The following is a 13,541-nucleotide window of genomic DNA, read 5'->3' as shown; positions in this document are numbered from 1 at the left end:
CTTCCCTTTTCCTTCCTTTCAGAAATTATTCGAGATAAATAAGAAGCTACTAAGAGCTTCTAAGAACCTAGGAGATTCGATATTCCTCGAGAAATTTACGATTTTTAACCGCCACTCGCTTATCGTTGATCTTTACCACTTTGTATCTCTATAAAACTACGTCTTAATCTCTTGAAAAATCTTTCGCGACGGATCAAGACCTGTACGAATGAGCAGAATCAGCTATTCGTCGAATAATTCGTGACTTTCGATCGTGGCTGACTTATCGTCGATCTTTACCACTTGATACTCGTCCTCGTCTGATCAATGATTGACATATTCTGTTTGAACGTGTGGATCTTTAATCGATTCGTTACGGGCGGCTTGAGAAACAGTTGTTACGCGTAACAGGGATTAATTCGTAAGAAATTAAACTCATTTGTTTGAAAGACAGTCGACGAAAAAGCGGCGTTTGATTCGGTGATAACCAGGCCAGTCAATGTTCACACGATGCAAGCAGCTTTCCGCGGGATTTCTATTCATGGGACGATTCCTCTTCGGCGCTGTCAATAGCCACGGAACCATTGGATAGTCCGATTCGTTCCTTTCAGCCTCGCTTTTAACGTGGCCAATGAATGGCCCCGCGAGAAATCGTGGAGCGCGATCCGGCTCGGTCGATAACGAAGTTTAGCGAGAAAAAGCAGCGCGTGAAAAGATTCCCGGCGGAGTCGGAAGGGTCACGGGCTGAAAGGAGTCTTTCAGAAGCCACGAGCCTCGTTTCCATTAATTCCTTTGGCTAATCGGCCGCGCGATTCATCGCTTAACGAATCGGTCGGTTTATTTCCGGCTGTAATTATTTTTTCGACGTGTACAAATTATTCGACGAACGATTCGACTTTTTCAATACCCGGGTCTTTCCAAGTTACTCCCATAGAAACATAGACGTAGCTAGAGGATACCCGGTCGATAAGGAAGGAAGTTTCGAATTTATGTTACGAGACGCGTGTAGTGTGAGAAAATCAGCGTACCCTGATGGACGAAATGTGTTTCGACCTCGCGGCGGAAGCGTTTCAGATATCTATACACGTGTTCTCTCCAGCGACGTGCATTTCTCCCCCATTTCTTTTCCGCCCCAGCGTTAACCCGTTTCTGACCCACTTCCCGGCTTTGAACTTGTTTCGTCCCGGCCCCGAAGGGAAACTTACGACTTCTTTCCAGCGTCTCCTCTCTCCGAGTCATCTTTAATTTTTTCCCCCGTCTGTCCACCCTCGGCTGCCGGATGAACTGGAAACGCGGAGAACATGTTCCTGCCGCTTTTATTGCTCCTCCGGCGAGTAAACTTCTCCGAGGGAAATTCAGAAAGGATGAAAACCGAAGGGAACAAGAAGTGGCGACCGGATATTCTTTTGTAGTCTTGCCCTTCTAATCAAGATCGAGCCAGCTAGATCTGAACCCTTTAGGAGACCGTAGACCGACCAATTAACTTGGTAACCGTGCCATTCCTGGGAGAAAGAGATGGTATTAAGGATCGAATGGAAAGGATGAAAGTTTCCGGGAAGGCGCGCGTGGAATAAGGCCACGGAAGGGAGAGACACAGAGAGGGAGAGAGAGAGAGAGAGGCTGAAAACGAACGCGAGTTAAAGGAGGCTGCTTTAACTGGCTGGCGAAACCGTTATTAAGATTACGGTGGGCGCGCATGAGTAATGACATCCTCCTTTGCTTCCACCAACGCTCCCTGATAAATTACCTCCTCCGCTAATTACTTGGGCCTCGGCATTCCGCTTACAAGCATTTCACGTTCCAGTTAGTCGGCGGCGAGAAATCTCCCAGGATCTAGCCTCTATATGAAAGTGAAACACCCTGGAGCTTCAGCGGTTTTTTATGGAATGGCCGCCTTTCAATTTCGTTTGCTGGCTGTACATGAATTTTAGAGGAGACAAGGATGCAGTAAAATGCGGGATAGTTACTTCTACGGCTTCAGGCTAAGTTTGGATTAGATCGCACCTGGACCTGGTTCAGGATAGGCTCTCCCTTACGTGTACTCTCCATCTTTTACTGGTTATTCCTTCAGTTTGTAGTTAGGCTAAGGTTTGAGTCGGACTACGTTCAAGTTGAAACTCAGTTGGGCCTGGAACCATGGAGTTTTAGGGTTTTGTGCCAGTTAAGCTTCAGCCAGATTCGTGTCAGTTAGACCCTGGTACTCTTTCTGCCATCTTGGAATTAGGCCTGCTTTTGCTTCAAATTGAGCCAGAATTAGACCTAAGTCTCTAACCTAAATCTTATTTGTCCGCCAATCTTAGAACTGGGTTTAATTTTGGTTCTCGCCTGGTTCTCATCTCAAGTTGGATCTATTGTTTATTCTTTCCCCAATCTCAAGATACAGTCCTACTGGAATTTCACCTGAAATTAAGCCTCAGCTGGGTCTAATCTTCATCTGTAAGGTGAATTTGGATTTGAATTTGGTTTGAATCTCGTCTTTCACTCTTGATCCAAGTTAGACCTAAGATCTTGCATCTTCTTCGATCTTAGGTTGGCAACTTGATTCGACGAAACCTGCAGCTTCCATTTATTTCTTCCTAGAGCTCACAGCTTGTCTGTTTCCAAGTGTCTCAGAAGAACTCGTAAACGTGGCCCGTTCTACCATCCATAAATTGTGGGTCCCTAATGTCCTCTCGAGCTAAAGAGGCGATGAAAGTTCAAGAGTCTTCACGACTTTCGCTTATATGCCCTGTTTTATAACTTCAGCGCGGGAATATATATCGAGAAATTTCGTGATAAACTCGAGGCCAGATAGGATGGTGCGGCCCGTGGAACAACTTAACCACGTGGAACGAAGAAATTACGGTGTCTTACGGTGGCGGAGTCGCGAGGCACACGGTAAGAATCTAATAACCTGGAAGGATCCTAGAATCGTCGTGGGTTTCTCCCTTTGAGAGCCTCAATTATTGATTTATACCACTGCGGGGTAGGATAAAACGCGGCGATAAAGTCGACAAAGTCCCGGATCTGAAAGGGTAGCCTTTCCTAATATCTGGTCGACCTTCGTTCCAGTATAACGCCGCCTCTTAAAAGCTCGTCTTCGATACTATTCACTCTAATGGCGTCGCTTTTTGTAGAGGAGCATTCGCATGGAAAGAAAATGAACACGATCAACTTCAACCGGGTAGATCGATAATGAAAAAAAAAAAAAAGAAAGAAAGAGAAGAAAAAGGAAAAACGAAGTAAAGAATTAAAAGGAAGAAAAACGAACGAAATTTGCCGAACATACATCGGCAACGTTGGTGTAGCTATAATTTACGTCGAGTGGCTGTTATTAGTCAATCATTCGTCGACGTTGCAGCTCGTTTTTCCCTGCCACCCACCGTACCGTGTAAGCGTGGAAAAAAGTAAAAGAAAACCCTGGCGAATTTTTCATAATTTCCTCGTAATATGCAGCGATTATGATCCTCCAGTTATTATTATTCTTCTCGACAAATTTTAACGACTGCATTTATTTAAAATGTATTCCTCGTACAAACTACTGAATTTATCGTAATGGCTATGATGCTGTTAGTCCCATCTAAGTTCCTAACCCTCGTACGTCGTACAAACTTCATCCAGTTTCCCTTTCATTCCACGAATCGACGGTTTTTAACAAGTAGTCGTGCGAACAGTATTTGTCAATTAAAAATTTGTCCATTATGGACTCCTTACGGATCGCGTTAGCAAGCCTATACAGGTCTAACGTTGCTCATAATCTGTCAAACAAATTTTAACATCCCTTTGTCTTTTAAATCGACTGGCCAGCCTTGAACCTACTGTCACATCTTTCTCCCTCAGCAATTTAGATTCCAGCTTTCATACCACAACATTCGAATGTAATTTAGACATTTAAAATGTCGTATAGCGATTCGACTATGAAAAATGCCTGACATACTCGAAACACTGAAAGCAATCGACGATTCGCCTTGAACAGGACGATAGATATTACCCTGATCGTTGCAGCAAACGACCAGAAAAGGGAAGAATCACGAGCCGTGTTATCGTCAGTCGCCACGTGACTATCGTCCCGTGGAAATGTCAGACTATAACATAATAGTTCCCTATCGATCGGGCGCGTTTCACGTGACACGTTCCCGTAGTCTAGGCGCACGTGACGATAAAAAGCGCTACCTACTTGAGTGAAGAAGTAATAGTAGACCTTCATGCCGCGCTCCGCAAACAGTTGGGCAAAGTGGATCGACGGACAGATGAAGAAGTAGTCGCCCACCACGTCCGCCACCATATTCTGGTAGATGTAGCCGTTGTACGGGTCCTCCCAGTTGGTGTACTGCAACAGAAATAATTTGTTCGTTAGTAGCGATGATTCCTCGATTATTAACACTTTACCGACCGCTGGCGGTTCAACAGTATACGTACGTCCGACCGGCAGCTCAGACGCGGATTCTCCCTGGCGCCGGCTCTGTTTCGGTTCAGACTCTCCAATACCATTCTTTTCGTTCATCGCGAACGATAAGCTTTTCAAATTGGTATAAAACTGTGGAAGCTCATAAAGCAACGCAACTGAGGCAACTGAGCAAGGTACATTAGTATCAAATAACAAATTACTGCTCAAATAATGAGGAAGATTGTCGGCAACAAAAAGCCGATTAATCGGCTAGCGATTGGCAAGCGTCGGCGATAAAAAGTTGATTAATAGGCTACCGGTCGGTAAAGTGTTAAGAAGTTTTTATATTTACGTTCATGGAAATGCGTATTTCTGTGTACATAAGTAACATACAACGAATAATTTACCAGGGAACAATGAATTTTCTAATCTGCCATTTGGACAAAATTAGTTGTAGAAGCTAATGTTACAATAACTGGACAACGTAGCTTGAAGATATATCTGAGGTTCGATACCATGTCCATCCTCGATAAAATACATAAATATATATATTAATGTATCGAATAGTGTAATAAATAATGTATAATTTTATTCGATTAAATTTTTTTTCAGATAAATTCTTACAGCAATAATTTTTTAGTCGAGTAAATTATTTTATTAGTCAGATATATAGTTGTTAGATAGGACACATTCATTAGTGGCGAATATAATGATGATTTTGTAGCTTTATTCGTCATTTGTTATTCGAATAAAATTTTACCCAACAAGCAATTAAAAGTGTTACAGCTACTAAATATCATAGAATCATAACAAGCACTGTATCTTGGTTATTTTATATATTTTTATAAAATCTCCGTATTCTATGTAGCTTTGTATTCTTTCATTTCTCAAAGCGTATACAAGTCAGCAATCTAATTGCAAGATTCTTAATAAGACACTTAGGGACGATCAAGGTTCGATTATTCTGTAAAATATTCAAACAAGTCCAGGTTCTAAGCTATCTAAAATTCCACCTGCAAACCTATTTTTACAATATTTACCTGATAATATGGTGTAACTTATATTTACCATACACGTGAGTCCATCTTCATCAAATTTAAAGCTCCGAAATTTTGAATAATTGAAAAATCCTGGCAACGTCTGCTCCGTCGTGAGACGATAACTTTTTGCAAAAATGTCAAAGTTACGGTAAATTCGGAAGCTAGCAGAAGAATAATCTCGTAGAATGGAAAGGAGAAACTTGTTCGGTCGATGATCAAGGGAGCAAAGTTCGTTTATGGCAGTCAGTCTGAGCGAAAGGTTCAGGAAAGTGGCTGGAACAATTAACACAGGCTGAAACAATGGGTGTAGTTTATATTTTCAGGAAAGCGAGAGCAATAATCGGCCGAGTATCGATCGTCCTGGTGTTTATACTGCGGCAGTGTAACCGTGATAAATGGAGCTCGATAGGTGGAACCGTGAATTTCACTGCGCCGTAAAGAATCAGAAAATTGTTCGCCGTTTAAATGCGCGTTTGTGCTTTCAAGCTGCAGAAACACGAGCGAAAGGTCTCGTCGTGTTCTGCTTATCGCAGCCTTTAAATTCTTCAACGGAGGCGTTAAGAGAGGAATAAAAAAAAGGCGCGGAGGGTACACGGTCGGCTGCCGGATTTAACATCGGAGCTAAGTCCAGCTGGCATAACCCATTTGAAAAAAATTCCTCTAATTTTTCAGGTTCGTTCGTGTCTAAACAACTGGAACGAGTTCGTTCGTCGACGATGCGAGCGACGAGTAATTTTCACAGCAGTTGCGGACCTTTCGAAGGGCAGAATTTCATCGCAGACCTGTTGCAGGGTGCATTCCGTAAAAGTGGGGACGGAAGCGCGTGACAAGTTGAAGGCAGGCGATTATTCAAAGTTGTTCCGAGAACGGCAGAGAAAGTTGGTCGTTCGCGTGAAAGCGGTGACCCCATCTGCCGAATGGATCGCGTTCCGGTGAACTTCCGGTCGAGTGACGATTATCGATCGAATCCGCGTGTGATAATACAGGCGAATCTAGCGAAAAGATTGTAGGCGAGCTCGTGCTCGTGACGCACTATGAATGATGAGAAGGTTTGATAAAACATAATATCGTGACAAATTTTCTGTTGCTGTACGATCGTCACGGTAGGCATTGCAGGAAGTTTGAAAGAGAAAGGAAAGAGGACCTGCAGTTTCTATTTCGTCCGGTACCTGCTGCAGGATTTAATAGTAAGACTATCAAGCAGGCCCGTGCCTTAAACATCGGGATAGGGGAGATTATACTGGAAGTCGTGTTTATGGAAACACGCAGTGGAACACGTGGAAACAGGTAGACGACCACCTGGAAAGAGGTAGTCGAACCACTTGCGAGAAATCATAGGAGTATCATAGTCCTCTGGCAAAGTAGCAAGCGTCCCTACATTGTTAAGAAAATATTTGGTGCCTCGTTTTTCTTATGATTCATTGGTGAAGATGAGGTAGGTGAGACAATTGGCTCAGAAGTCTTAACTGTTTCGTTAATTCTGATCAAATAGACGTCAATCTGAGCCAAACATTTGGTGGCTCCTCCTTCTCATGTTCCATTGGTGAAGATGAGATAGGCAAAACAACTGACCCAAAATCTTAACTGTTTCATAAATTCGGATCAAACAGACGCCAGACTGAGCCAGACATTTGGTGGCTCCTCCTTCTCATGTTTCTATTTCAGTCTCACCAATGGAACATGAGAAGGAGGAGCCATCAAATGTCTGGCTCAGTCTGACGTCTATTTGATCGGAATTAACGAAGCAGTTGAGATTTTGAGCCAATTGTTCTACCTATATCATCTTCTCTAATGAAACATAAGAAGGAGACAATTGGCCCAAAGTTTTGCCTATTTTATTAATTCCGATCAAACAGACGTCAGACTGAGCCAAACATTTGATGGCTCCTCCTTCTCATGTTTGATTAGAGAAGATGAGATAGGCGAGACAACTGAGCCAAAGTTTTGCCTATTTTATTAATTCCGATCAAACAGATGTCAGACTGAGCCAGACATTTGGTGGCTCCTCCTTCTCATGTTTGATTAGAGAAGATGAGATAGGCGAGACAACTGAGCCAAAGTTTTGCCTATTTTATTAATTCCGATCAAACAGACGTCAGACTGAGCCAGACGTTTGGTAGCCCCTTGTTCTTACGTTTCATTAGACAAGATGAGATAGGTGAGACAAGTGACTCAAAATCTTAACTGTTCCATTAATTCCAATCAAATAGACGTTAGATTCATCCGAGCATTGCATGGTACTGGCGACAGCTGTCGGAAACTTTCTGAGACGTGGAGACCTATGACATTTCCCATATTAAACCCAATTGTATAAAACCCAAGAAGTAATCAGTGGTAGAAGCAGCCACGTGGAAGACACGATCTGTGGCAGACAGCTCTTATTGCAACTTCTAGAAATGACGAAAAATCTACAAGGAGATGCAGCGTAGAACTTTCTTTTTTTTTTAAACTATTCGTTTCTTCCACTCAAATACCTCAATATCTCTTTCTAGGGAATTAAAAAATACATCGAATAGAGTACAGAAAGGTGTATTGTTTCATTAAAAAAAAAAAAAAAAGAAGAAAAATAGAAAACTTTCCATCGAAGTAAAACCTTTTTCGAAATTCGTAATATCGTAATCTGTAGTCGACTGAAAGCTGATAGAATTTTCGTTCGAAACATATTTTTCTCCGACTATCGAAAGTGGCTGAGAAATTTGATTGTGTCTGGCTTTTAGACAACTCTGTGTACAATAGCCAGGAAAACTACACGATATATTAGAACAACACAAACGTTTCACGCTTTTGCCTAAAATCGACGCGCTCCCTATTCATTTCCTAGGTATTACAATATAAAATATCGACATTTTACACATTGCCGGCAACATATACTCCGAATGAAGGGAATTACGAAGTAGCCTGGAGAAGTTTTTGGACGAAGGAAAAGTTTCCGTGTCTCGGTACTGCAACTGGAAACTCGCGAAGCACTCGCCACGGAACGACCATCGACCGGCATTTTCGTGAATAATGGAACACCGTTAATTGACGACCGCAGACTTAAGGAGAACGATATTGGGAGCAAGACGGTGGAACCCGGAGAGATTTCGAGAGCTTCCTAACGAATCGACACTGGAATAGAACCAACCAATGGCAAAATCGGTCGATCCTTTTGCATTATCAAGCAAACCCTGGAGGACACATTCTGGTCGCTCTGCATGGACTGCACTTTGTTCGTGATCGGGATAGATGGAATCGAGTAAGTTGCAAATATAAATTCGAATCTGATTAGAGAATTTCCTCTGAGGAAAATGTAAAACGATATTCTCTCTCTCTCTCTCTCTCTCTCTCTCAGTAGATTATGTCCTAGCTAGATTAGTAGAAACTGTCTTTTTTAAACGGATCAAATTCACGAGTAACGAAAATTAATTTGGGAAAATTTGTCGATGAAAAGGAAATGGCGAAAATAGAGAGAAAAATGGTAGAATAAAATGTAATTTAACCTGGTTTAAGGTCTCATTTTCAACGAAATAAAGGTTCGAACGTACGGGTATTCAACAAGTTTCGAATGTAATTTTCACGAGAACAAAGCGCCGTATAAACAAATTTCCATTCTGCACTTTCGACTTATTTTTTCACTTGAAATTACTCCGTTGCGCTCGATATAGCTAGTTAGTTTGCAAAACTAACTAAATTTGCAAAAGCAGATTGTGCTCGCATGGGAACACACCTACCAGAAAAAAGAGTTTATTTAAGTAATTGTTATAGCACCTTAAAGTTTATTTTCTTTTTAAAAAAATACTTTTTTTTTTTAAACCCGCCAAAATTTTTAGTTTCACATTTTTCTCTACCGTTGTTTAGTTCATCCAGAAGAAAAATTTATAATAATTTAATCCTTTTTTTGGTTTTTTGTTTCAGTCAAGAATTACGAGGTGGATCTTTCCCGCCGATCGAAAACTGCAGCGACAAGACGCCCATGAAATTAAGCTTAGAAATCTTCTTTTTTGTACTTTTTGTATTTCGTATTTTGTATATAAAACCATATCTCAAAATTCAATGACTTCATTTCTTTCTTCATTTCCCTTCTAAAAAAAAAAAACGTCACAAAACTACGCTGCTTTAGAACATTCCAATTCAGGACAATTCCAAACGTGATTTCGCGAGTGATTTGTACAACGTGTTGCGTGCGTCGTGTCGATCGGTTTCGTGGCTTAATATTTTTATTAACGAGCTTGTTATATCCGTTCCAACGGATTACAAACTCGTAACCGTAGACAGGTCTGGAATTAACGGTTTTGCCAAAGACAGAGCCAGCAATATGATGGCGTTGTCTCGGAGTTCTGCTTCGCGACGCTTTAATCGAACTTGCAGCCGCGGCTATCTCCGCGGCAGGACTCGCGTAATTTGCGAGGCTGGTTCTTATCGAGGAAGAACGTGCCGGTGACAAATTGCTACGCTGTTGGAACGAGAGACTCGTTGATCGAACAGAGCCTGATAAATGAAGATACGTTTCAACTGGAACAATCTGTTGGCCTTCGAATGGAATTACTTTTGGTTTTATGGGCAACCTCTGGCCTCATCGCGCGTAGCAAAGTCGCGAAATCGATTCAGAAACGGGTCGACCCGATTTTTCTCCCCATTTCCCGTTAACGATCTATGTAGCGGGTATTTTGCGCTTGTTAGTTCCTTTTACTTTTAAAGCCGCGATATTTTTACCATCTGTTGCCCTTCTTTTTACTTTGCTATATCCTTCTCGATTGAACGAATTCGAATTTGGAACGAAATCTGGCGATAAATAAAACATGTATATTCTCGAGGGTTTTGCTTTTTCGAGAAAAGTGTATTTTATTTCACGATCAGATATAACGAGTGACAAATAAAACAGACGAAGAAAGTGATCTGTCTTGCGGACACGCATGCTGCAAAATTTTCAATGCAACTTATCACCAAATAAACAGGTCGATACGCGTGGTAAATCTCGTTTCGTATTTTACGTAAATTTGTTGAATTTTAACAGCAACGCTGACCTCCTCCGTTTCTCTGTGAAAACCTGCACCGGGTCGATATGCTCTGGAAAACCTTAATCCGGCCCTGACAAATGGCCGTATAAAAAAAGAATATTGTTACAGGTATTCGACAGCTACACGGAACGTCGATTTATATCGCAGAGAAAATGAAGAAGACGGTGAACGATGTTCGTTGATATCCGGGTTATTGATCAGACAGAAAGGTTTCCGGAAAACCTGCCAAAGTATTTCACATCGCGTATAATTAGTTGTGCGATGTGCTATACGCGTGAAAGCCTTCTATGGTAGGTGGTTCGGACATTACGAGTCAGCGTAAAAGTCAAAGCGTTGGGGATTAAAACGCGTAAACCTCAGCGTCTGACCTCATAACCTCGCCGTGCCTCTTGCAGGTGCTATATTCGCAACAAAGGTTGGAAATCGGAGCAGCGGAGGCGTGTTAGGGTTAGGTCTATTCACAGGTTTCATTAACGGGCGGGATAGCCGAAGCTGTGGTAATCGTTCGGAAAATGATAGTGGAGGCCCTGTTCATTTGCATCTGTTTTAATCGACACCGAAGCCGCCATATAGTTGGTATGGTAATTGAACGAGATTTCCTATTAAAATGTATGACCGGGCGACGCGAGCCAGGCTGTGATTTAACGTTGGAAAAGAAAAAGGCACCAAGGAACGTATTACACCCGGTGGTTTTCTCAAAGGGAAACGCGTGCAGGATGTTTGCAGGATGGCCCGTAGCTCACAGAGGCTCTCTCCGTGGCAGGAAGAAACGTTGCAGTTACGCGGACCAACCGCAGCCACCAGCTAATTACACGCGAGTCCAGGTTGGTTCGCTGGTCTGCAGAACCTGGGGATGATAGAGAGCGAAGGCATTTCACCAGCTAGAGTTTCATTTCATTAAAGTTAGCTCGACCCGGCGAGCAATCTTTCAGCAATCAAAGTTGCGTCTAGACTCGTTCAGACTGACTGGATACGCTTCTTTCCACGATTCACGTCGTGTCCAACTTCTTGCCTGATCGCTACAGCTGTGCTGTCACAGTCGATACCGCGAAACCTGCAGATTCCAGGTGTTTTTGTCCAACTTACCAGTTACTAGCGTTAATAAATAGCGCTTCACGACGTTAACGAGTTTCCTAATGGAGCAAATTTCTAATTACGCGAGTATCTGGATTATACAAATTGGTTTCAGGTATCGTACACATAGCCAAAGTTAGGCAGTTCATTGTTTCCAAATCAATTCCAATACAAAAGTTGCTCCGCTTGGGATTTGCATTAGGAACCATAAGAGGTTGGTCCTTGGTCTTCGTGTTTGCAAAGTATTTGGATTATGCAAGTTGCTTTCGGATACCAAACGAAATGTCTGCAAAGTCCGATTCTATTTCTACCAACTACAGAACCGTACAACTATACAACTTCTTCGACCACGGACTTTTGTATCGTATATTATGTACACGTCTAAGATTCTTAAGATTCTATAGAGTTTCTATGAAAATTCCTATCTGTCAATAACTATGTACTGGTGTATTTGATCTGAAAGAAAACACAGGAAGAATTAATGGCACTGTGAAACGTTCATCCTTGCGCTAGATCAAATTACAGTGGGAGGTTCAGCCTTAGAATTTGAATCACAAAGTTATCTTATCTAAATGGACTCAGTAGGCTGTTAGAATTGTTGTTGACTAATAAGTAAATTTCTATGTGTTCATATGGGATTCAAGAGAAAATAGAGAAGGAATTAATGGCACTGTGAAACGTTCATCCCTGCGCTAGATCAAATTACAGTGGGAGGTTCAACCTTAGAATTTGAATCACAGAGTTATCTTATCTAAATGGACTCAGTAGGCTGTTAAAATTGCTGCCGACTAATAAGCAAATTTCTATGTGTTCATATGGGATTCAGGAGAAAATAGAGAAGGAATTAATGGCACTGTGAAACGTTCATGCCTGTACTACGTCAAATCGCAGTTGGACGTTCGAGTGGATTGTTCCTATAGAAGAAATCTGTGCGCGTCTAAATAAAAATCCTGCGGGGGCGTAGGCTGGCGCGATTTAAAGGGTAATCGTTTATCGAGATCTTGAAGAGCAACGTGTTGGCGTTGAGTAGCGAATGGTATGACGGTATAACGAGCGATATGCGTGTCAGTGAGAAGCCGTATCAGCGTGGGACTAGAGTGGCTAAAGAGAGAAGTAGCCTGGTGTCGTTTGGCGAAAGGTCGGTGCTCGTGACAAATCGAAATCACAGAATGGAACCGGCCGCACGAATTAATGGACAGAACTGGCGTGTTCCGAGATTGCCCTGTCTCTACAATAAGACGACGATAAATTTTTAACGAGGCCCTCCATTTAATGAATTGAATGAAATATCGCTATACAGGCTGTCGCAAAATATTTCACCATCCCAAAAGCACAGAAACCGATCGATTCCGCTTTTTGTCAATTTCTTCAGCCCATCAGCGACCAATCATCGTTCAAGCACTCGCGAACCACCTACTTCCATAAACTTATTTCTTACTCGTTGCGAGAGGACGTTACAAATAATAGCAAATTCGAAGATTTTGAAAGACCGTGTAACATCGTTGCTTTCCTCTCTTCGTCTACTTTTCAACTTGCTCAGAATGGAGATCCATTTGTATCGTTTGACCGATACTATCTTCATCGACAAGATCCCATCGACGACAAACTTCGCTGACATCGTACTTCACTTACGCTAGATTTCTCCGACGACACGATTCTCACCGACGATAAAAATCGATCGACACAACGTTTAACCGACTGTTACAAGATCGTATCATGCGTCTGCAACGATCCACAAGATCTACATACAAAGGTAGATAAGTACGCTCGCTTTTTCACAGGAATAAACCTGATCCGAGCCAATACCAATCCACTTGTGAGCAAATTCCAAGAAAAATGCTTCTGCCGAAAATCACACCTGCCACTTCGATTGCTATTGGTTTGGACTAGGTTTCAGCAAGACGTATGCACCTGTTGTCAATGGTGCAGACACAGGCAAAGGATAAAACGTAAGCTGATACAACGCTGGAAACCATACTCTGCCAGAGATTCGTATAAACTGAATAATAAAATGAACGATCACCTGTGCGTCGATCGCTGTTGCTAAAACTGTAGTCGACGAAGTGTGGCGTCCGCTGTGGATGA

At 42.2% G+C, this 13,541-nt stretch overlaps 1 protein-coding gene across 1 annotated transcript in view; it reads right to left on the bottom strand.

Annotated features, from left to right (window-relative positions):
* The window catches only part of LOC126874652 (acetylcholinesterase-like), a 153,981-nt gene that overhangs the window by 37,527 nt on the left and 102,913 nt on the right, over nt 1-13,541 (bottom strand). Inside the window, exon 3 of the mRNA XM_050636953.1 lies at nt 4,136-4,288. Coding sequence (XP_050492910.1) covers nt 4,136-4,288 — 153 coding nt within the window. The remainder of the gene's footprint in view (nt 1-4,135; nt 4,289-13,541) is intronic.

Source organism: Bombus huntii, chromosome 16, assembly GCF_024542735.1.
Source record: "Bombus huntii isolate Logan2020A chromosome 16, iyBomHunt1.1, whole genome shotgun sequence".
Lineage (NCBI taxonomy): Eukaryota > Metazoa > Arthropoda > Insecta > Hymenoptera > Apidae > Bombus > Bombus huntii.
Note: the sequence above shows the minus strand (reverse complement) of the source record. Positions and strands in the feature narration are given on the sequence as shown.